The 22,918-nt window shown below is 48.6% G+C and overlaps 9 protein-coding genes across 9 annotated transcripts; 5 read left to right on the top strand and 4 right to left on the bottom strand.

Moving 5' to 3' along the window:
• Positions 1-2,409: 2,409 nt before the first annotated feature.
• GGS25DRAFT_519576 (uncharacterized protein) lies at positions 2,410-2,808 on the top strand (the record flags this gene model as incomplete). Its single annotated transcript, XM_049263727.1, has 1 exon — positions 2,410-2,808. One exon carries the CDS (start codon positions 2,410-2,412, stop codon positions 2,806-2,808), a length of 399 nt encoding a protein of 132 aa, XP_049119046.1.
• Positions 2,809-3,527: 719 nt separating this feature from the next.
• Positions 3,528-4,998, top strand: GGS25DRAFT_188939 (uncharacterized protein). Its single transcript, XM_049256697.1, has 2 exons — positions 3,528-4,024; positions 4,080-4,998. Exons 1-2 carry the CDS (start codon positions 4,021-4,023, stop codon positions 4,382-4,384), a joined length of 309 nt encoding a protein of 102 aa, XP_049119044.1. The 5' UTR covers positions 3,528-4,020; the 3' UTR covers positions 4,385-4,998.
• On the bottom strand, positions 3,563-3,865 carry GGS25DRAFT_519575 (uncharacterized protein; the record flags this gene model as incomplete). The annotated part of the gene is made up of 1 exon (XM_049263726.1): positions 3,563-3,865. One exon carries the CDS (start codon positions 3,863-3,865, stop codon positions 3,563-3,565), a length of 303 nt encoding a protein of 100 aa, XP_049119045.1.
• A 12-nt stretch (positions 4,999-5,010) lies between the features above and the next one.
• On the top strand, positions 5,011-6,132 carry GGS25DRAFT_482131 (uncharacterized protein; the record flags this gene model as incomplete). Its single annotated transcript, XM_049260248.1, has 2 exons — positions 5,011-5,435; positions 5,576-6,132. Coding segments are annotated over exons 1-2 (584 nt in total), but the record flags the coding sequence as incomplete, so codon positions are not given.
• GGS25DRAFT_482129 (uncharacterized protein) lies at positions 6,133-10,933 on the bottom strand. The gene is made up of 5 exons (XM_049260247.1): positions 10,605-10,933; positions 10,330-10,481; positions 7,299-10,243; positions 6,587-7,247; positions 6,133-6,530 (listed from the first exon to the last, which is right to left on the bottom strand). The coding sequence occupies exons 1-5, from the start codon at positions 10,630-10,632 to the stop codon at positions 6,501-6,503; spliced, it is 3,816 nt and encodes a 1,271-aa protein (XP_049119042.1). The 5' UTR covers positions 10,633-10,933; the 3' UTR covers positions 6,133-6,500.
• A 1,155-nt stretch (positions 10,934-12,088) lies between these two features.
• On the bottom strand, positions 12,089-14,323 carry GGS25DRAFT_188832 (tubulin alpha-B chain). The gene is made up of 6 exons (XM_049256696.1): positions 14,143-14,323; positions 13,961-14,001; positions 13,791-13,817; positions 13,657-13,732; positions 13,052-13,582; positions 12,089-12,984 (listed from the first exon to the last, which is right to left on the bottom strand). The coding sequence occupies exons 1-6, from the start codon at positions 14,165-14,167 to the stop codon at positions 12,332-12,334; spliced, it is 1,353 nt and encodes a 450-aa protein (XP_049119041.1). The 5' UTR covers positions 14,168-14,323; the 3' UTR covers positions 12,089-12,331.
• Positions 14,324-14,829: 506 nt separating this feature from the next.
• GGS25DRAFT_188791 (uncharacterized protein) lies at positions 14,830-15,980 on the top strand. Its single transcript, XM_049256695.1, has 2 exons — positions 14,830-15,336; positions 15,409-15,980. Exons 1-2 carry the CDS (start codon positions 15,040-15,042, stop codon positions 15,835-15,837), a joined length of 726 nt encoding a protein of 241 aa, XP_049119040.1. The 5' UTR covers positions 14,830-15,039; the 3' UTR covers positions 15,838-15,980.
• Positions 15,980-17,654, bottom strand: GGS25DRAFT_530073 (uncharacterized protein; the record flags this gene model as incomplete). Its single annotated transcript, XM_049265343.1, has 4 exons — positions 15,980-16,395; positions 16,449-16,815; positions 16,873-17,247; positions 17,319-17,654. 4 exons carry the CDS (start codon positions 17,652-17,654, stop codon positions 16,160-16,162), a joined length of 1,314 nt encoding a protein of 437 aa, XP_049119039.1. The 3' UTR covers positions 15,980-16,159.
• A 3,041-nt stretch (positions 17,655-20,695) lies between these two features.
• Positions 20,696-22,753, top strand: GGS25DRAFT_188763 (uncharacterized protein). Its single transcript, XM_049256694.1, has 2 exons — positions 20,696-21,617; positions 21,671-22,753. The coding sequence occupies exons 1-2, from the start codon at positions 20,884-20,886 to the stop codon at positions 22,359-22,361; spliced, it is 1,425 nt and encodes a 474-aa protein (XP_049119038.1). The 5' UTR covers positions 20,696-20,883; the 3' UTR covers positions 22,362-22,753.
• Positions 22,754-22,918: the final 165 nt, after the last annotated feature.

Raw genomic sequence — 22,918 nt, 5'->3', positions numbered from 1 at the left:
AGGCAAGGTGATGAAGCAAGCAAGCAAGCAAGCAAGCAAGCAAGCATGAGATGAATCAACACAAAGGCGGCGGCGTGTATGGCGTGCACGTGTTGCACGTGCTATGGCCCAGTTTCCTTACAGTGTTAGCACGGTGTAAGGTGAAGTTCTTCTAACTGGAAGCTATAAATATATCCAATACCCGTTTGAAATCGGGATCTGAAGCCTCATTTCAGATATATGTAGTATTTACCCGACCTTCACCATTCACTAAAACACGTGCAAAAAAGGACTTGATGTCTCATTCGGGGCAATGATAGTTCTGCTTCAGCTGAGGCTGGTCTGATCTATAGCAATTTCAACAAGTACCTAAGTAGGTAGGTAGCCTTGAGTGGTATAGGAAGGTATTTATGAGATGCGATTTTCTTCAAAGGTCCATCAAGACGCTGTTTCTGGCATAATTTGATAAAAATAGGTACTCTTCCATGGTAATCGTTAATCTCCAACCTAATCTACCTACCTAAGTAGGTAGACAAAGACGATATTTATAAGAGATCCAATTCCTTTCGAAGACTCGGCCGCCAACACCGAGACTGTCGATGATCTCCCCATCGCTCCTCAAGGATCCAGTTCACGATGCTAATAGATCCTTCCCCACCAAAAACTACAATCATTGCTAGAATCGTAGTCGATTGTACCTTTGCACGTCTAATATAGAAAAAACGGCGTAGCATTCAGTGCGGCACATGGCTTGGGCTCATCCATCGCTATACCGATTTTCGAAAAGGCGAGAGGCTATCTATCTAGGTTAGATACCTACCTATAGATATGATTTACTCGTGTAAGTGCTTAAAAAGTGGTTTGTATATATAAAGGTAAGGAGACACCCACCTGGACAAATGTAAAAATAAGTGCATCTTCAGAGCATCTCTCGGGATATCCATACCAAATATCAAAACCACCAGAAAAAGAAAAAAAAAAGCCCTCTTCACTTGGCTCTCGACACGCCGTTATTCTTACCTTATATACCTACCTAACCACCTTCCATCACCCAATAAAACCACGATCGACACCATGCAGTTCACCACCTTCGCCGTCGTCCTCGCCGGCCTCTTCGCCGGCCCGGGTCTCGCCCTGCCGGCCGACACCACGCCCGCGCCCACGCCCGCACCCCCGCCGTCCGACGGCAAAGGCCTGCCCTCGCACCGAAACGGGACGGCCGCGCCCCAGCTCCTCTACGTCGCGCAGGTGGGGCGGTGCGAGTGCAGCCACAGGCTGCACAACGCCGCGCGGCTGCCGTGGGCCCAGCCGGATCTGCCGAAGGCGGAGCAGACGGTCGCGAAGGACCTGTCGCTGACGTGCGTCGGCACGAGCTTCGGCCAGTTCTTCAGGAAGAAGCAGCCCGCTTGCAAGACCAGGGAAGACGTCATGATGTGCGTCGAGGGCGACATGTCCCTGTGCGACTGCGTCCAGGAGGCGGCGAAGAAGTGGGAGCAGCCGAGGGAGAAGGACTCGTTGCTTTACACGGATATCAAGTGCGAGCTGGGGGGGAAGACGGCGCGGGTTATGCTGGGGAAGGTTGCGAGATAGGTTGGACGGGGATGCTTTTTTTTCTTTTTCGTGTATCATAGATAACTATTAGGTACCTTGCCTATGTAAGTCAAGGAGGCAGATAATCGATACGATGTAGGTGATACATTGAGCGTCATCTGTATACATGCCTTATTCATGCGTCAATCGGTCCTGGCCGACGGTACGCCGTGCTTCAATGCTGGTTGTACACCGACACAGGACTGGAGCGATCACGTTCGTACAAGTACACCAATGATGACCACAGCAGTGGTGGCACCATTATGCGCAGGTCCGATATGTAGTCAGCATCTCCCAAACAATTATGTAACTACACATGTGCAGCGCTAACTATACTCTCTACCGCCGTCAGACCTGAAATTCAGGGACATGCCGCGGTGAAAGGCTGAGCAAGGTTGTTTTCTTACCCGATCTGGCCAAGAATCTTGAACAAAGATGACGGCTGGAATCGAAAAATCACAGGCCAGTGGTGGCCGAGCCGAGCCAACAGGGCATTTGGGGGGGCCGAATCGGTAGAGATCGTCAACACTAAGGCCCGCCACGAAGGCGCAGTAGCCAGGTATTTATGGCACCCAAGCGAAGCGCATTATTGTAGCAAATAGCATAAGGCAGCAGCAGTTGTTGTTGTTGTTGGAAGGTTTCACAAGCACGGGAGCGGTGATATATATAATTAGCAAATAAGAAAAAGTCATAATAGTCTTGCTCATTCTCATTCTACTTGATTTCTCTCAATTATACTTACTTAAGTGAGCCCACACCTCAACATCTACATCCTCTTCAACACATCTAATCATACATAATTAAGTATCCACCCCCCCCCAAAAAAACCCCCATCTCACCATGTCGACGAGCAGCAGCAGCTTCCAGGAAACCAGCGACACCTTCAACCGCACGACGACCGCCATCACGACCGGCTGGATCGTCGGCATCGTCGTGATCGCGCTGTCGTCTATAGCCGCCTTATTCCTCCTAGTCTTTTTCCTTCGGCGACGCAACAGTAGAAGACAGCAGCAGCAGAAGGAGATGGCGAACGCGACTCCGGCGTACGGGAATCCGCAGTACGGCTGGCAAGCCCCCGGAGCAGGGTTCGCGCAACAGCAGCAGCCGTACGAAGCGCCGAACACGCCAGCGAAGAATTATCCGCGGTACGAGGCTGACTCCGTTGCGCGGAATGAAGCCGACGGGAATCCGAGGAATGAGGCCGACTCGAACCCAAGGAGCGAGCTTTCGGCGGTCTAGGGATGGGATAGGGGGGGGGTAGCGCATAATGGGCAGTGTCAACAAAAGTCTCGGCGAAAAAGGGAGCGGAGAAGAGGACAGGAGGGGGGTTCTTCAATTCGATATCCAGCCCGATTTCCTGTCGCGAATACCTCTTAGCGATCGTGGGCGCGATTCTGGATGGCGTAACTCGGCATCCTGTGCGACTTTCGCTTTTGAGCCCGAAGCGCGACTGCTGCCATGGCATCTACCTAGGTACTTATCTGACTCCTTGCGGATCAAAGCAAATTTCTCTGCGAGATGCAGCTCCTCTTCGATGGCCAAGCAGCTAGCTTGCGGCTATATCCTCGCCGTTCCCCGTCCTATTTACTGTCAGCGTGGTACGTGGTGGCTTGTCATCAGCGTCGGCATCTTCGGAGATATCACCATCTCGAGATCAACGTGCACGCCCCCTGGCCAGATCTACTACCTAGTATGCGACAGGTCCCGTCACATAGCTTCCAACTACAGCTCGTAGAGTCCGGTGCTGCGACAGAAAAGCGGGCCTAGGCCCCATCGGCGAGAACTAGTCAGTGGGATTGCCTTCCCGTCTTTTTGTTTCGTCTGGCTCGACGTAAGTGGAACACTGCGGCATAAACCGCAAAACCGAGACGCAGGACTTTCGGCGCGAGCGAGATATGGGCGGCGGCGGCGTCCCTTTCGACCTCACTCGGTTGTCGACACCGCGCCTCGCTGAGATAACGGCACTGCGATGAGCACACACACACACTTCGCTCTATCTTGCCTTGGCAGCGAGGCTGTAGGGATATTGCGGTGTCTTTGATGGCAATAAGTTGGAGGAGAAGAGCATAACCACACCGTTAGCCGCGGAATAGTCGAGGGCTGGGTGGAATATGACGAGGAACCATGTCGTTGAAACAAGACGGTGGTGGAAGGGTCCTCTTATACCCCGTCTTCGCGGAAAGTGAGGTTGAATAGATGGTGTATCGCCGATCCGCGAGGACGCAGGATCATTAGTGTTTCGATGGATGAGTAGGGATGGGATTAGATTCCTTGCCCTAACATGAGCCCGCTTCATGTCGTAAACGGGGAGTCGGGATGAGAGATTATGTACCTGAGTTAGCTCTTTACAGCAGGGAAAGGGGCGCGACTTGAAGAATGAAGAAATGACTACCTACATAGGTACCTAGTTAGCTTCATAAACCAAGCACTTCATGAATCCTTCAATAATTGATGTATGCATAGGTATTAGTCTACCTATCTACCTAAAGCCCCCAAGTTCTAATACTCACCCTATAAATATGTGACCGTTTTCTTACTTCAATCAATGCCACTATCGAGTTCTCGTACATATCCACAACGGCCTCGAATCATTCAACACTCAATCAACCTGACGAGCCCCTCAACAATCACGTGCAAAAACTTACCAGACCATTCGGGAGATCGTATAAAAACTCAAGGCATAATTACCAAAATCCACCCGCCACCAATACGGAAGGTTGAAAAAAAATATTTCACTGACGATCCATTGCTGATAAACGACCATCATGACAACCCAACGCAAACACTGCCCTTCTCCCGATCATTTCTAGGTTGAGATAGAGAGGAGAATGATGCACTGCTACAATGCAATGTGCGGATGGCATCAGCAAAGCCCCCCACAACCCGGAGATATCCGCCTATTGGAGAGTCCCCTAGTGTTGAAATCTTCAAGTAGAATCATTAATAAGCTAGATAAATAAACGATCTTGCTTTTCCTAGTATCGATCGTCCTATGCTGATGCTTAACTTTTTGCTACCTAGAAGACAGATGCCTTGCCACGTGGGGAAAGCCCATATTAACCTCAATACGCAGTCTGATTAATACCCCCACGACCTTACAGATCTACACAAATTACAATCGACAACTGAGCCCCTCTCCCCTCTCCCTCCATGAACTACCAGAGAGTAAGTAATAGTTAACTAAACGCCTGCCTTCTCGAAGCGGTGGCTGAACCAGTCCGCCAAGGAACTAATGCATCGGGGGAGACCTGGGTTAGTTAGTTAGGCACAGCCCATCGAGGCACCTACTTTCCATAGGGCTTAAATTTATTTGGCTGCCTGCACAGGCATCCCCGTTTCAATAGTAATGGCAATCAGAATCGGCGGGGAGGTCCACTGCAAGGCGCAATCGCAGATTTAAAAAAAAATACATAGGTTGTTGTTTTTTGTTATGGGTGGGGGGGGGGGGAGGGCTGGTTTTGATATAAGGGATGGTGCCGTCAACACACGTCTGGTTGTGCACATTTATCTATTATCTACATATATACCTATCTGACATACCTAATACACACAATTTGAACATACTATTTGTATACCTATCCACCTGACCTATCCTAACCCAATACCTACCTACCCAACCCAACAACAAGTCCCGTCGAATATAATGAACACACCCCACCTCCTCACCCTCCTCCCCCGCATCCCCATCCCCATCCCCAAAGGCGGCGGACGGGGCGGAGGAAGCAGAGGCGGCTACCGAGGCGGCGGCGGCGGTGGCGGCGGTAGTGGTAGCAGCGGCTTGCCATGGTGGGCCATACTCCTGATAACCTGCGGCGTGCTATGGATTTGCGGGTTCATTTACCTATTCTGCCGCTTCGTATCGCAGTGTAAGTCCCTACTCCACTCCCTCTCTCTTTACCCCTTTCCTACCTATCTCCCCCCCCCACCACCTCCCCTTACACACACACACAAGCAACTTACAAACACCCACCCCCAAACCCTAACTTATTAACACACCAAAACCCAGCCGCCGAACAACGCGCCCGCCAAACCCGCGGCGCCCGCCCCAGCCTCTGGAAATCCCACCTCGGGGACCCGGCATGGAGAGCATTCAAGTACATGACCTTGATCCAGGCGGTGACGTGGACGTGTCGGAAGCTGGGGGGTGTTGCGCGAGCGCAGAAGATAGCTGTGGGAGAGAAGAACGCAGTGAAAAAGACGGGAAAGGCGGAAGGGGGGGAGGAAAAGATGAAGACGAAAAAAATGGGCGGGTCTTTTTACCAAAAGCTTGGGGATGAGGAACAGGGCTTCGGTGCCGGTGCCGGTGTTGTCGGGACGGATGACGAAGCCGGGTCACATATGAAGACGACAGCCAAACCTGCCGGTAGTTAGGAAAAAGGCAGCAGTGGTAGTAGGGGGCAAGCGATGATGATATGAAATGACTGTTTGTACATGATTTTTTTTATATCCTTTAGAAGCGGCCGGAGTTGCTAGGGAGGATAAAATACCACCTACCTTGATACCGACCTGGTACATAGGTATAAGATAAGCGCACTTGAAGATAGTAGAACCATCAATGATACCCAATATTTTCTTCTCTCAAAGGCAGCTTCGCAAGGGTAACTTCGCAAATGCAACAAATGAACAGATAGGTATTGTGTCGACAACAGTTACATACAGAACTATACATTAATCATTGGCCCTTTCAACCTGCTAGGCCTCGGCGAATAATTTCCACTCTCCACTCTCCCATCTCCTCTCTCCTCTCTCCTCTCTCCTCTCCTCTTCCCTCCCTCAAGCCTCACAACTCGACTCAAGTTCATTTTGTCAAACTTCCCAAATAAGTTCCACAACCAAACCGCGCCTATACAATGAGGTATCTCGTATCAAAACAATGAATCAACCATCCTGCGTTCTCAATGCATTCTGTTGCATTACAATCCTAGCTAGCTCTAGGATTGGTTAGCTAGATGATTTGCGGCCTGTTACATACATTAGCGCTTTAGTCTGATATTGGGGAAGAACGAAGGCGGCTTACCCGCTCGAGATTGTAATCATACTTCTCTAGGGCGTTGACCGCCTGCGTTCGAGAGTACCCCATACCAGTTAGATTCTTGACGATTGGGTCGTCATGCTTTCCCTCGTCACTCAATGCCCTTTCCAGGGTATTGGGCCTGCTCGAAATCGGGCTGTGGCCAGGACTTTTGTTGTCATCTACGCCGTTCTTAGTGACCGTGTCGTTGGGAGAATCTAAGCCGGCAAAAAGTGCTTCCCAATCTTGATTATTGGGCGCTGCAGGAGCCTGGCTTGAGAAGGATGCGTTGTTTGTGTTATTCGTGGTTGGAGCACCACTAGCAGTAGCGTTCGAGGTAGTAGAAACATTGCCAAAATCATAGCTGCTGTCAATTCCAAATGCATTTGAAGCATTAGTCGACTCGCTCTTAGGCTGACTCGGGGGTGGGCTGCTGTCAAAGACCGGGTTGAAATCATCAAGGTTAGACCTCGACATGGTGGCGAACTCATCATCTGCTGAACCCTCCTTGGCATCTTCGAGGTCCGCAAATTCGTCGTCTAGGTCATCGAAAGCACCTTTCGGCGCAATAGGAGCCGAGTTCGTTATTTTAGTCGGTGTGGGGACGAAAGAGCTCGATGATTTTGATGGGGAGGCCTTCGGTGGCTCGGGGAATGCGGATAAATCACTTGCATTGACGTTAGTATAGTTATGGAGGCAATCTTATTAGAAGGCATACTTTGCCGGCTGAGAGGTATGCGATGCCGAGGCCACACTCTCTGTGGCGGGACCCTCGACCGCAGAAGCACTCGCCTTCGAAGCCGCTGGAGAAGCTGGGGCTTGATGAGCCTCCTTGGGCTCAGACTTCTTCTTGTCGGTAGGTGATGCAGGTGCGAAGTCATCATCAAATCGATTTCCCTCGCTCGCCGAGTCCGAATCGTCATCTCGTTCCAGCTCAGAGATGGGTGGGAACTCTGAATCAAAGGTTGAGAATGCGTGAGAATTGTCTTTGGTCGACTTGTCTTGAGGCTTACTTGAAGAGTTGGTCATGCTTGCAAAAGCAGAGTCAAAGTCCACCTTCACATTGCCGGATTCCTTGAGGTTTCCAAATAGGTCACTGTCTCTGTTCCCGGCGAACGGTGTGGTTGGCGCAGGGGCAGTCGGAGTGTCGTCAGGAAACGAGCCGGGAATAGATCCATCACCATGAAGCATCGTTTTGTCTTCGCTCTGTGCGGACGGCCACTTCTGATTAACATCAGAGCCAGATGCCACACTATGGCCCGTGGAAGCTGGCTCCATCGGGGCTGCCGAAGGGGCTGTAGCGCTGTCACCACCCCGACTAACCGGGGGCGAAACCTGGCGCGAAGGTGATAACGTGTCGGATATCTCGCTAAACGGCGGGAAACTCGGACTATGCTGTCGTGAGTCGTTTGATGCTGTGGGGTCCAAAGTGGTCTGTCGGCTCACTGTCGGTGTAGAGCTACTTGGAGTAGCAAACGAGCCGATACTGGCCGTTGACGCGCCAGTGTCTTGAGGCTTGAACGAAGTCATCGGGGCTGGTGAGGCACTATCGCTCCCGAAATCGCCAAAGATGTCATTGAACGACTTATCGCCACCATATGACTTGACAGGAGGCGACGTAAAAGTACCCATTATGTCTGTACTCCCTGTTCGCCTGAAGAATGGATTGTTGGCGCTATTGGTCGACGGTGCTGGGCTTGCTACTTGAGCTGACGTAGCGACTGGTGAGTTGGAGTTTATTTTGCGAGACAGGTCTTCGTTGCTCTTGGCTAGATCTTCCACCTCGCCCCTTAGCTTGTCACGTTCACCTTCGACAGTAGAAAGTTGCTTTTTATTGATAGCAACCATCCCCTTTTGCTGTCGAGCTTCTAACTTGAGCTTTTCAATTTGGGGCTTTAGCTGAGCAATCTCGGTATTGACAGAGCTGATACGCTGTTTGAGGCTCGCATTCTCTTGCTGATCGGCCTGGAGCGCATGCGAGATCTGGTGATGCTGGGTTTGTAGATCTTTGTAGACGCCGTCTATCGAAATCAGCTCGTTCGTGACTTTCTTTGTATCTTCACGTATGCTCCTGAGCTGTTCTTCTAGAGTACGAACATCCTGAGCCTCCTTCTCGTACAAAGCACGTAGCTGAGATAGGCGTTGTTCAAAATTCTTCTTTTGCTCGCTTGCCTGGTTGATATCGTTCTGCACGGATGTGCGATGTCCTTGAACCTGCTGCATCTGCTTGGAAAGAGAGCCAACTTGGTTGGACAGGTTAGCCAGCTCAGTCGTCTCATTTGTCAGCTTTTTGCTAATTTCCGGGTCATTGTCGCCGAGAAGATCGTCCATCGCAGAAGGAGCTAGAGGACCAGGCCCTCTTGGAGCTTGAGACGAGGTTCCAGAACCTCCGGTATCATGGGACGTTAGAGTTTTACCAAAGGAGGACGACGGGATAAAAGGCTTGAACGTGTTAGCGGTGGGGGAAGCCCGCAGTGGCGAGGCTGGTGGACCGCTGGCAAAGGGATCTCTTGTCGCAGAACCTCCTGTTGAGACTGGAATTTGCGCTGGAGCTGGGGTGGGGGAGGCATCGAGGCCAAATAGGTCGTCGAGAGCAGACTTTGGCTGAGGTGGCGGCGGCGGAGGAGAAGCAGCTGGGACATCAAATGGCGACGGGCCGACCGGAGGGCGAGGGTGGCTTCGCAACGACGGCGGGATAAGGTTCGGCGGAAGGGTCGTAGGCAGCGGGAAATCTCGCCTGCTCCGCTGTTGACGAATGAGGTACATAGCGACCGCAAATGTGTCCCTAGTTAGCCGACCTTCTGAGTTGATGTCTGCTAAATCCCATATCTGAGCTAAAGCATCTTCTGGCAAGCCAGATTGACTTAGGAATGGAACAGCTTCCTCTCCGGTAATGAAACCCTTGTTTGTCTTATCCAGGCTTGTATAGAACTCGTCAAATTTTACTTTCTCGGCGGGCATGACCAGCCAGTCAGTTCCTGTCGGCGGAGGTGGTATGCCAGTAGCCTGGGGACCCAAGGGAGGTCTTCCAAGCGGACTATTCGTTCGAACCTGTGCCGGGCCGCTCAATTGTCGTGGTATAGCAGGAATTGGGGGGCCAGTGGCTGTGGGGCTCTGTCTCGATGCTGAGCCGCGTCGTGTAGCGGCTTCGTATAGTCCCGCAGGTAGAATATTCGGGAGGCCTCTCAGGGCGCCAGACTTCATTGAGGTTAAGAGATGCATTGCGATGACGAACTCGGTGATCACAAGGGCTCCTCGTTGCTCTGTATCAGCAAGTTGCCAAATGCGCCCCAAGACTTCGTTAGGCAGCCCCGACTTCTCGAATATGCTCTTGGCCTGGTCGCCCGCCAAAATGCCGCCATGCTGAAGGTTCTGCCTCTCGAATAATACGGCATATTGGGTAACTTTTTCCGGCGTCAAGGGCGGTATTCGAATAGGAATGTTGCCAGTTCCCTGCGACTGTAGCGGCGGGTGGGCCGGTGGTGGTGGTGGTACAGTGGTGGTGATATTAATGCCGTCGAACCGCGGCAAGGGACCCTGTTGGGCGGCCAGTTCAGGGGTCGGTTCGCGTCCTGCTTGTGCATGACCGATAAGTCGTAAGACTACGGTGAAGCCACCTGGAGTCAAGAAGCCGCGGTTCTCTTTATCTGCTATTTGCCAGATCTGTCGTCGTTAGGAAGCAGTCAGCATCTCTTTTTAGGATATATAATCTATCGATCATCATCATATGAGGCGTTATCAAAACCTACCTCACCAAGAACGCGCGAGTCCAATCGGGTCTTCTCAAAGAATTTAACGGCGATCTCTCCTGTCACGACGCCTACATTGTCGGTGTCTGCTTGTCGGAAGAGTTGGCCGTATGCTCGCTTCTCCTCAGGCGTCAGGTTAAGCGCCGGCGCAGCTGCAGCGATATTTGTTAGCTGATGGGTTCCATGGTGATAAAAAATGGAGAGGTAAAGAATATAGATGAATATAGATGAATAATAGCCAGTGATGCTATCCAAATAGAAGTATCATATCTTACCAGCTTCAACGCTAGATTCGGCAGACATTATTGCGCAGCCGAGCTCACCGGGGTTCTCGAGTTAAGACAGAGCTCGGCGGCTGATAAGTGTGAGGGTGTTTCGGGTAGAGAGAAATTATTTATTAAGAAAGTCAATTGACAATAGGGTCACTATGTAGTCAAGACGTATATGGGATGGTTCGCTGTTTTCTGAGGCTCGCAGCTACTTTAGAGCTTCAGCTACAAAACACCGGTTAGATTGTGTTTTGGCAATGTAAATGGCGAAAGTTCAGAAAATCACAAGGTGGGAGGATGTTTTGATGAACATTGAATGTTTTGGCGTCTCCAACTCCAACTTTCGCTTTTCGCAGGACTGAGGAGGCTGGAGTACCTCTGTACTACCTAATACTTGCATACATACATACCCTAGGCCCTGGGCAGTCTGTGCCTACAAATGAGGGTACCTAAACTGACGGACGTCTACGTAAACGGGGCCACTTTTCACGCACAGTAGCTCCTCTGAGCTCCGGGCTCCCGGGTTTGGCAGCACCGTCCCAACTGCCTGCCTGGTTGTGGCTTCATGTTGTAAGCCTGTCGCTTATTCCTGACACTCTTGACACTTTTTTTTATACCTAACTTACCCTATTCCTTGCATGTCAAACCTTAGGTTTAAATCGATATGTCACGGTATCTTCATCCTTTAATTCCATTTGACTTTGCATGATGCCGTTTATCTTTTTTAAACTCATGTGTACCCCCAACTCAACCATCTGTCTACCCCATATGTACAGTAAGTAGTATGTATGTATTGTACCTATGCAAAATAACCCGAGCAATCACCGTTGCTTTTCTAAATTAAAAAGAAAAAAAAAAGAAACCAAAAAGAACTCCCGATTCTAGAACACACAAGAAGGCGAAATAAATCCTTAGGCTCTCGTCAAATCTACATTCATTCATCCATTCACAACATACTAGGTAGTAGATAGGCCTACATTCACACTGGTAACCTACCTATAATTACCTATAATACCTTGGCCTACATATGAGTCAAGTTCCAACCAGTTAACCGAAAGGTCTGTCTGGGGTCTTGTCACGAGTGCTTGCAGCAGCACCCACATTTGGAATCGCCATTTTTTTACGGGACAGGTAGATATGCATGCCGCTGCGAGCTGCAATCCAGAATAATCCCACAATTGGTTGACCTCTGCCTCGACCGCGCATAGCGTGAAAGGCCGCCCACGAGTAGAGTGGGATTTGCCCATTCCCTAATTCAATCATTGGTCTAAAAAGTCTGTCACACTGCATAGGTAGTATATATATGATCAAGCGACACGAAAACGAAGTTGCAAGCAAGAAATTAGGAAAGATCACACAAGTTACAAGTTCTGTCTCTATCTCTCTATCAGAATAGAGAAGAGGAAAACGGAATATACTAGGAAGAATACCCGAGCAAGAAACTCGTGCTATTAAAAGTCTTTAGGACAGGATGTACAAAGTGTATAAAACTGGTCTTGCTACTAGGCTCTGTCACTGACGACGAATAAAAAGCCTCCCTTTGCTGCCTCTCCACTGGTATCAAACGATCAAATTCCAGATTCCTGTGCTACTCCAGCGCAACTGACGCGTCCGATACCCCCTTAGTAAAAAAGACAGGGTGCTATCGCGGCACGCCTGAATTGGATGCGACAGTGGGAGTGATATTAAATGCCTCTGGCCGTGACACGTAGCATAGGGCAATATTCTCCAGCCTAGTACTCAGCCTCGACATCTCCCTCAGCCTCTAGGGAATCAGTGGCGACTTCCTCGTAGTCACGCTCCAACGCAGCCAAATCCTCACGAGCCTCTGAAAACTCGCCTTCCTCCATACCCTCACCAACGTACCAGTGGACGAAGGCGCGCTTGGAGTACATGAGGTCAAACTTGTTGGACAGAGCAGACCAGGCCTCGGCGATAGCCGTTGTGTTGGAGAGCATGCAGACGGCGCGGTTGACCTTGGCCAAATCACCGTTGGGGACAAACTCGGGCGGCTGGAAGCAGATACCAATCTTGAATCCGGTTGGGCACCAGTCGACGAATTGGATAGTTCGCTTCGTCTTGAGCGCAGCAACGGCCGCGTGTGCGTCCTTAGGAACGACATCTCCTCTGTACAACAAGCAGGTAGCCATATACTTGCCATGGCGGGGATCACACTTGACCATCTGGTTGTACGGCTCGAAGCAGGACATGGTCATCTCGTGAACCGAGTTGGCCTCGTGGGCAGCCTTAGCGGCCGAGATGACGGGTGAGTAAGCAACCAGAGGGAAGTGGATACGAGGATACGGCACCAAGTTGGTCTGGAACTCGTTCAGATCAACGTTGAGAGAACCATCGAATCGAAGAGAAGCGGTAATAGAAGAAACGACTAGGTCATGTTAGCTAATTATATTCAAAGTAAAGTAATGAAGGGTCTTCCTAAGATTTTTCCATACCTTGAGCAATCAGTCGGTTCAGGTTCTCGTAGTTGGGGCGCTCCAAGCCAAGGTTTCGGCGGCAGATGTCGTAGATGGCCTCGTTGTCGACCATGAAAGAGCAGTCAGAGTGCTCGAGGGTAGTGTGTGTGGTAAGAATAGAGTTGTAGGGCTCGACGACCGAGGTAGCAGTTTGGGGAGCAGGGTAGACGCAGAATTCTAGCTTGCTCTTCTTCCCATAGTCGACGGACAGACGCTCCATCAACAAGGCACCGAAACCAGAACCGGTACCACCACCGAAGGAGTGGAAGACCAGGAAACCCTGGAGACCAGCGCAGCTATCGGCGACGCGGCGAACTCTGTCCAAGACCTGATCGATGAGCTCCTTGCCCACGGTGTAGTGTCCACGGGCGTAGTTGTTCGACGCATCCTCCTTGCCGCTGATCATCTGCTCGGGGTGGAAAAGGCTGCGGTAGGTACCGGTGCGAACCTCGTCGATGACGTTGGGCTCGAGATCGCAGTAAATAGTGCGAGGAACATACTTGCCCTGACCTATTGTATGGGAGAGATTAGATTACCACTCATAAGTACAGCTTAATTTTTTTTTCCAATGAATTTATGCATACCAGTCTCTGAAAAGAAGGTGCTGAATCCGTGATCGGGATCCGCGGCCTTGCGCTCTTCGGTCAAGAAACCATCGGGCTACACAATTGATATATTAGTGAGGATCTTGACGAGATTCATTTCAGTTGAAACTTACCTGGATACCATGCTCAAGGCAGTACAACTATACGAGCGAAAAAAAAAAAATATTAGCAACTTCCAAATTCAGTGCGTTCTCGCAACGGGGTTATCGAGGTTTGTGTGGCTCATCCATGCATGCGGTGCCTCTTTCTATGTAATATTCGGTATTATCGTGAAGTAACATACCTCCCAGCAAGAGTTGGCGATTTGGCAACCCGCCTGACCGACTATGAACAGATAAATTAGTTAGCATGCATTCATTATTCGCGTTTGAATATTTGGTGGATGGGTTGAAAATATGAGACATGGATTATGCGGTGAAGGAAAACGCGTGCCCTAGAATGGGGGGTTTTTTGACGGAAACATACCGTTGATGCTAATGATCTCGCGCATCTTGAAGGAAGATACAATGCAAAATCTGTAGTAAACTGGAAGTGAACGACTAGAAACGGGAGCAGGCAGATGAAAAAGCAGCCCCTATTGAAGGAAGAGTGTGGGTGATGAGAATGTTAGGAGTTGAAATCGAGTCGAAAGGAGAACTTGTCTGTTGATGCTTTTTGGGACGGGTCGCTTTTACTAAAAATCAAAGTGGGGGGCGGATTAAAAATTCACCCCTGGTTGGGCAAGGAGGTTCCACGGTCCAGAAGCGTTTTTTGTTGACATCCATGGATGAGATTTCCCATTGATGATTGGACCTAATTAGATCTAATTGGACTCGGAAGAAGGCACACAGACCACGTCAATTGTCAAAATGCAGGGGGGAGCCCAGCCTAAGCTGGTAAGGTCCAGGAAACCTCCAAGGATATGCAATCTGTACTGTACTAACTGTAGTTCGCCGGTGCCAACTGCCTGCCAATCAAGCTTATGTATGTAGCTGCCATGTGCCTACCAGTTGTACATACATACATATACTTCAACGTTGTACAATACGCAATATGTTCCGCCATTGCCCAATGCCAGCACAGAGAGAAGAAAAATCTACATAGGTATGTAATAAATGATCTAGGTTAGGTTAGTTAGGTTAGTTAGATGTGCAGTTGCATGTAACTTGAATAGGCATATGCAAATGGGTTCACTGTCCATTATTGATAATTAAAAGTTATGATTAATTAATTCAATAATCAGAAGAAGCTAAAACACCTAATCTTGTTGCTCGTAATATTACCATTAATTACTACATAAAATTCGAACCATCCATCATAGTATCATACTATGTACTTTCTCCCACCCCATAATCTCATAATACATACCTAGTAATACCAATCATGTCTATAATTTTATCCCATCTCACTCTAATACTATTCTGGCTAATCTCTATCGTCCATGCCAACACCGAGAAGACTATATTCCTTGGTCCACCAGCCGTAAACATCCCCTCCGCACATCCGACCCTCGACGACTTACATGTCGATGTTCTCACACCTACAAATTCGGCCATACGGACACATCTAAACGCCCAGTTCCCCAATGTCACTTGGCCGCACGGGAAAGCTACTTGGCTTATCCTGGATGACCTCGTCCAAGGCCAGCGTTATGAAGTGAGAGTCTGCTGGGCCGCAACCGTGAGTGAAGATGGCGAAACCTTATAGTATTCCACTATTCTATAAATCTAGCAAGGCTGACCAGTTTTTAAGCAACCTACTGCGTTTAAAATTAATACTTACGACCTGGAGACTGTGTTTGAGACCCCCGAACTGATATCAGAATTGTCGGGATACTCTTGGTCCCGCCAGTCCCCTGAAATTGAAGATGGGTCTCGATCTAAGCCTGCTAAGAGTATCCAAGCTGCGAGCTCCGAGAGACAAGCGTCAGTCCTGTTTCTCCAGATTTTAACTGCGGCGGATTACTACACAATGGATAAAGCCTTGATGAAGCATGTTCCACCTGTTTACGTGGACATTATCCTTGACCCATTTGTTCTCAATGTGCTGCCACGCTCACTTTTGCCCACGGTAGGCTACATAGTGGTGGTATCTATCATGTCCTGGTTCGTGGCACGATCCATCGGAACATGGATTCGTGTTATAGCAGCAGAACCATCCAGCGAAAAGAAGATGCAGTAAAATGGTAGAGGGCTTTGACTGATGCCTCTTATAATTGCCTTCTAAATCCAAACGAGAGCATCATCCGATCCCGGTTATCATAATTCATAGTCTGCATTCGTCAAGCTATTCCACGTCACCACAAGCAAACCCGTAATCGCGACATTATCTCCATTTCATTCGTGGATCAACTCATGTTTTAAACTGCTTGCAAGTCAATGTCAAAATCGATCCTATGTATGAATCGGCCATAATGCAGCAAACGAGAGAAAAATAAACCCCACGGTCTATAATATGCCTAAAAATTCATCGAACCCCAATTGCAGTCGACATCTTTGTCTTATTACCAATTGCCGGGGTACCCTCCCGCCTGGCCGTGATGAGGATGCGTCCCCGTAGGGATTGGCGGTCCAGCATTGGCATAGGATGGTTGTCCTGTGTACCCGTGAGGACCTGACGGTGGTGGTGGTGGCATGCTGTACGATTGGCTATTATACGTGGGGGGAGGCGGTGGGTATTGTTGATGGCCATTGTATTGAGGCTGGTTTGGTGGGGGTGACGCGTATTGTGGTTGTTGCGCTGAGATGTCATGTTAGCGAAGTACTACTAATGGCTTGATATAGGCTACATACAATAACCATGTCCTTGAGGAGCTGGGCTATGTCCATAGCTATGATGCTGTGCTGAAGGTTGTACCCCGCCGTAAGGAGGGCTATGGTGCTGTTGGCCGGGAGGTGAGCTGGTGTAGGTGGTGCTCTGATGAACTCCTGTCTGGCCAGGAGGTGGTGGGAATGAGGGCACTCCATGTTGGCTAGGTGGAGGTGGGTATTGTGGTGTGCCATGCTGAGCAGGAGGGTTGTATGAAGGTGTGCTTTGTTTATGGGGAGCCGGGGAGCTGTAGGACGGCGTTGAAGCGTTCGGCGGTTGGTAAGATGTTGGCGGAGCTTGACCACTGTATCCAGCTGCTTGGCCTGAATTCGAATAACCGTAATTTTGACCCTTCAAAACATGTTAGGGAGGGGATCTTCATAAGACTGTGGTTGGAAAGCAGCGTACTGATTGATTTCCATGTCCACCAAACATACTCGCAACACCTCCCATCATAGAGCCGGCGAGGCCTCCGGAGTGCCCTCCGGAGTGCTGAGGTGGGTGGGATTGTCCTCCGCTTCCATGGTAGCTCTGAGACTGCTGAGGTTTTTGGCCTGAGGAGAACAAGTTCGAGGCCAGTTGGCCTACGAGATTGCTAGGAGTGCCTCCGCCGTGGCCACCAGATGAGCCTCCGTGATTATTACTATGGCTTCCTCCAAGACCACCTATCAACTGACCAGCAAGACCTCCTAGACCGCCAGAGCCCGAGTTGTGACCACCGCCACTGTGAGGCTTTCCGTGGCCGCCGGAGAGTTGGTTCAGCAATGCATTGGACGCAAAACTCTGCGATAACGAGAGGATATTAGCATTTTCGCCCTGAAATAAGAAAACCATCATCGATCATGCAAACTTACACCAAATCCTCTTTCTCCCGAGGGTCCATCAAGTCCTCTAGTAGCCTCGGTGGTCAAGATTGGTTCCATGCGGCCATCGGGATGTTTTACGGTTTGTGTGCCGTCGGGATGCGTGATGAGTTCTTGCTGACCAGGAATTCCATATGGATGCTCGGTGGTTTGGGCAGGCGTATTTCCCGGCGCAGCTTGGGTTGGTGTCTCCCATTGTGAAATGCCAGTCGAGAGTTGGACATAATAGTATTTCTTGCTCGTGCCATCCCATTGCGCTATCCATCCTGGCGGGAGTTGTGGTGGTTCGTAGGTAGGGCCTTCGTTAGGAGAGGCGGGGCCAGCCATGGCGACTGATGGGAGGGGTATTATCCTGCTCCTCTATGGCCAAGTACCAGGTAGGTAGGCAGGTAGGTAAATAGGTTAAAGAGGGTGTGCGAACAAGGTAGACAAGATAGACAAGACGGCGAAAATGACCGACTTGAGTAAAGAGAAATTTGTGGGGAGGGGAAGGGAAAGGGCAAGTCCTCACGAGACAACAAGATATGTTGGAAGAAAGAGAAAGGTGGCAGAGAAATATTTAAAGGAAGAATGTAGATGTATGTATGTATCGAAGGCGGTATGACTTGCTTTGGTGGTCGAATTGGGAAAAGGTGAAAGGAAGGGCTGTCGAAGGTGGTAGATTGGGAAAGCGTAGGACCCTGCAAAGCCACCCTAAATAAAGTGTCAGTCAGATTTTTTGTAGGGGGTTATAATAGTTGTGAGATGCTGTAGCCCGTCCTTAGGGGTTTTTATTTTTATTTTTTATTCAGCTGAATAAAGCTGCCTGCCTACAAATAATGTAAGGTACTACTAGTAGTAGGTAGGTATTTAGGTATTTAAAGTGTCGTGTCGGCCCAGTGGTGTTTTGGAGGGGCGAATCACCGTCATACCTTGCAAATTCATACTATGTAACTTACCAGATTGGTACCTAACTTGATACCACCCGGGCATCTGGCCGCGTAAGAACGACACTGGATTTGACATAACTACTACTAACCTAGTAGTATACGAATGCTAAGCCACATGGTGGCGGAGCTTTCCTCGCACATGGCATATGCCACATGCAAGTAGTCAGGCTTCAATGGTTCAACTTAGGTTACTTCAAGTTAACCTAGTACGCTTAAAGTTAGGAGGCATTAGTTAAATGATATCTGAATTTTTATCTGAATTTTACTCAATATTTGTATCATAAGATATGGAAATGATTAGAAATTCAATCACTTCAATGTTCAGACGTCGGTTTCTTACAACTCAGGGTCATTAGTCAGGACCTATTATCTTGATATCATAGGTACTACTAGTAGTATCTACCTAGTGCCTAGTAGGTGCCTAGTGGGTATCAACGGTCCACGCCATGATGGTTAGTCAATCTGCTACACCTACACAGACTTCATATTCGTTGCAAAGGTGTTGTACGTAGCATCGGGTAATTGAGCATATCTATTCGTCTACAATACCCAAAATGCAGACTTTTCTATCATTTCAACAGCTACATGCACGGCACAGGAGACTGCATCACTCCGGGTGAAATTGCTAGTTCTCAAGCTCGGGGTTGTGCGAGGCACCCATCCTACCGGTTAGATTATCACAACTGATATAATCAATGCGAATCAAGCTTTCCAAAGTCACTGTTCTGCAACCAAGCGTTCCGCCCAAGAAAATGGAGGTGATAGGTAATAAACGTGTAGATCAAGCTGGGATTATATCAAGTTCCCAATACAGATCTGACGGCGGCTCAATGTTGATGATAAAATAACAGAGACAAAGGAGTATTAACACGCTCCCACTCCCACCCGAGACGAAAAAACAGATCGCTAACGTTCCCTGACAAGAAGAGTCCTTTTCGGTCTTCTGTTCTATGTTTTCAACGCGAGTGTATAGGTAACCAAGGGGAAGCGTCTTACAAGCATCTTTCATCGTGGTACTTTGTTAGCACTTTGTTAGAATGCACGTCCCTAATAATCTTCAGATAATCGACCAAGACGATTCTATCACGGTTCACGCCACCGACAGAATCATATTTCAGTGTGATGTACTCATCGGTGCAAATAATATTCTCGGCACAATCCGATAACCCATACAAGACGAGAGTGGTCCCTTTTTCTTTCTCTCCCAAACAGCGATGCCTAGGTAGGGTTCTATCGCCTTCTTGATATTCACCCAGGCTCAGGTAAGATCGAGGAAGAAACTTGTAAGCATCGAAGATGCCTGCGAGTATGGATGGGCTGATCGTACTTGTTATTTAATGCTCAGCATGGCGTCGCATTTCAAATGCGAATGAGAATAAGTCTTGGGGTTGGCCAGCCCATCCCAAACAGGGCTATCAATGAGCCCAGACAGCATCTCAATTCATCAACTGCTTACGCAGATGGTATGACGACGCTGATAAAACGCATAGCTATTATGCGATCAATTTAAGCATATTAGAGCTTTATATACGGCGGCATAGTATTTAGGAACATCTCAAAGGCCACGCACCAGTTTTATTTGTGTCACGAACGATACTACTCATCCGGCATGTCACGGGCCACGCTGGGCATTCTGCGCGTCATCTACCAATTGAGCCACGCAGACAAGAATTCCAAGTCAAGGAACATTGGAGCATTACAGATGATAAACGATTCGCTGCACGCCATTAACTACACGGCAACGCTATGACAAAGTTCTGGTGGTGGCATGTCTATCGAGAACAACCTCAGTCTGTCCACCCAACTTGAACTCATTAAGATGACTATAAGAACTTCCATAACTTCCAAGTTCAAGCATGTGTTGTCAAATACGACCCCTTACATCGCCGAGTCGAGTCGGGTTGAGCCAGGTTCGCTAGCGTCGACAAAGCCGGGGGCAGAAGATACGAATTTAGGTTGTTTGCATCAAGACGAAAGCTCATCGTTGATACCAATGTAGAGAAGCATTAGGATGAAGGCTTCATGAAGGAAGCCTTGACAACGGTGGAGGTCGGTAGAGAAGGTAGAGAAGGTAGAGAATGTCACGTTATGCCAATAATGCCAATAATGAGGCGGAAAGTATTGACTCAAATGCAGGTGATTCGAATTAACTGCATTAAACCTCGCAATGTGATACTCCAGAGTTATATTAACCACATTCAATGCATGTGTTCACGGTATTATTGATGACTCTAGATTGTACATTTCTGATTGGTGCAAAGGTTAATGCTTCAATCATCACTGCAACGATTCAAGTTGATTGCACATTTGATGTTACATTGCACTAAAGCCATAGGTAAGCCACAATCGCCACAGATTAGCAATGTTCAACCTTGAGGGCCAACATGGAAGTTCAAGGTTCAGGGTTCAAGGTTTAAGGTACCTACCAAACCACTCCACGTTACATATCATATCTTATTAACCAGATGTCTATTCCTCCCTTAACTTACTATGTACACTTGTAAACACGCAAATCTCTAAAACTCACTACTAAAGAACAAGTCTCAGTCCAAGACATCGGATAGACAACTTTGAAGAGAATCAATTACTTCTTCGACAAAAATTCGTAATAATCCATTCGTCGTCAAATGGGGTTCCCGGACCTTCCTCTTGAAAGGGCAGAAGGGGGTATAAGTAACCCAGCGCGTTTCGCACAACTCCGTCAACTCGTAGCTGGCGGCTCTCTCACCAGCGAAGAACACCGATATCTAAAAATACTTCTTTCTAAAACCAACATTGACATAATTAGCGAGCTTCCAATTGAGATTGTCGGACAAATTACCGATTTCCTGGATCTGCACCAATACGTTGCCTGTCTTGCAGTATCCAGACGATGGCGTGACAAGTTTCTTTCTACTCCTGTCATAAGAGCTGTGGTTAATAGATTCTGTCCTTCCTTAAGACCAGTTTCTGGAGATACTCAGGACAGTCCAGAGGACTCCCTCAGGGTTCTTCACAAAGTAGGACGAGTACGATGGGCCTGTGTTCAATCGAGCTTTGCGAAGCCCTTCTCTTGGGAGCATGAATCATTCTTCAAGCTCGACCCAGTCTATCATGGCAGCAATGCGGACACGTCAACTGCGTATGCGCAATTTGGTCGCCATCATGATGACCCCGAACCAAATAGCCTAGCGTACTGGGATGCTTTATACTCGAATGGCAAGATAGCGTGGCTTGCTAAACGCCGTATCGTGGTTGTTGATAGTCTTTGGTCACGAACTCGGAAGGTTTTCAATGTACCAACGGGCCCGCTCGTCGGCCCAGCACTCCAACTCCTGGCACTTGGAAATCGGCTCATCGTTGGTTCCATGGATCGTCTCTTGTACGTAATCCCGTATCTGGACAATCTTTAGATTAACTCTAACCTAGCCTCAGAGTCGCATGGGATCATATTACAAACAATTACCTGCAGAAAAAGTTACCAGGGTCTATCAATCATGCTGTAACCGAAGGATCTAGGGTCGCCATTATTCTCTTCAGTGGAGATGTTTTTCTCTGGGAATTCGGCGGTAAACTTTCGGCCCTTCCAACTTCCCCTTTACGAGACCACCATGGCTTGGATATTGGGTCTCAAAGATCATGGATCTCGAATCTCCGCGTTATTTTCCATCCAAATTCTAGGGGAACCCTATTTATCGCCTCTGCCTATACCCATTATACCGATACCAAGGCCGTCCTTAAGCGAGTTGTTTATGAGTTCAAAGGTATCAATCATATAAATACCTATGAATTTGAAATATCACCGAAGAGCTACAACAGAAAAGGCCCCGCTGATGTCAAAGTCGAAATCCGCAAATTGTTACCCTACCGTCGTGATATCATCGGGTTCTGTCAACATCATGAACGCCTTGACCCGAGGTTCATGACCCTTTATGAAACTTTTGTAGAATTCGATATATATGATCGAAAATTCACCGCAAGAGAGGGCGAGGAGTTTGATTATCATGAATTCGGTTGGCCTACGATGCTGGAAGAAGCCGACTTAGACTTTCTTGTCCGGTTCTACAGCAATGGATTTTCAGCTCACAGCTATCAGCCCGAGTTTGACTTTAAGATCGGCGAATAGCCTTTCAACGCGGAGCAACACGGAGCAACACGGAGCAACACCGCAAGCGTCTTGAGGAATAATAATTCACTACTTATAATACAGACCACTAAATATTCCATCTAACAGGATAGTTCTACAACTAGGTCAACGATATTCGCCTGAGACTAATAAGGAGTCCTTTGCAATGTCTTTCTTGACGATCACTCAGGATGGATTTTATGTGCTCCGTATTCGTATTATATTAATTTCGCGCAACGCGGATTTTTGCGTTCTTTTTTTCTTCTTCTTTTGCGTCCCCTCGACAATATAGTCTAGAACCTTCTTACTTTTCAGGTTAGAGGCTGCTCGCGGCTCGGCAACGACTTTAGCAAGAGGCGGGGGAACATCGCATGAAGGGAGAGCTAGGTGACAGTGTTCCTCTAACCGCCGAGATACATACCTACGTTACACAACAAGATAGAGTCTACCCAATAGCGCAAACGACTCTTTGACCCTAGCATTGAAGCTTACTATTTACATACATAGGTACCTAGTGTACTAACCTAGAGGCATTCCACCTAGGTCAAGATATGCCG

The sequence above is a fragment of the Hypoxylon fragiforme genome (assembly GCF_022984875.1).
Source record: "Hypoxylon fragiforme strain CBS 206.31 chromosome Unknown GGS25scaffold_3, whole genome shotgun sequence".
Classification (NCBI taxonomy): Eukaryota; Fungi; Ascomycota; class Sordariomycetes; order Xylariales; family Hypoxylaceae; genus Hypoxylon; species Hypoxylon fragiforme.
This window is presented reverse-complemented; position numbering and strand designations above follow the sequence as displayed.

Excerpts from the sequence above, each read along its gene's own strand:
- GGS25DRAFT_482129 (XM_049260247.1), bottom strand. The coding sequence starts at position 10,632 with ATGTCTGCCGAATCTAGCGTTGAAGCTG. Across the intron at positions 10,482-10,604 it reads CGAATCTAGCGTTGAAGCTG|CTGCGCCGGCGCTTAACCTG; the intron begins GTAAGATATGAT and ends ATATCGCTGCAG. Across the intron at positions 10,244-10,329 it reads ACTCGCGCGTTCTTGGTGAG|ATCTGGCAAATAGCAGATAA; the intron begins GTAGGTTTTGAT and ends TAACGACGACAG.
- GGS25DRAFT_188832 (XM_049256696.1), bottom strand. The coding sequence starts at position 14,167 with ATGCGCGAGATCATTAGCATCAACG. Across the intron at positions 13,818-13,960 it reads TCGCCAACTCTTGCTGGGAG|TTGTACTGCCTTGAGCATGG; the intron begins GTATGTTACTTC and ends TCGCTCGTATAG. Across the intron at positions 13,583-13,656 it reads CACCTTCTTTTCAGAGACTG|GTCAGGGCAAGTATGTTCCT; the intron begins GTATGCATAAAT and ends CCCATACAATAG.
- GGS25DRAFT_188791 (XM_049256695.1), top strand. The coding sequence starts at position 15,040 with ATGTCTATAATTTTATCCCATCTCACTCTAATACTATTCTGGCTAATC. Across the intron at positions 15,337-15,408 it reads GAGTCTGCTGGGCCGCAACC|CAACCTACTGCGTTTAAAAT; the intron begins GTGAGTGAAGAT and ends CCAGTTTTTAAG.
- GGS25DRAFT_188763 (XM_049256694.1), top strand. The coding sequence starts at position 20,884 with ATGGGGTTCCCGGACCTTCCTCTTGAAAGGGCAGAAGGGGGTATAAGT. Across the intron at positions 21,618-21,670 it reads GGTTCCATGGATCGTCTCTT|AGTCGCATGGGATCATATTA; the intron begins GTACGTAATCCC and ends ACCTAGCCTCAG.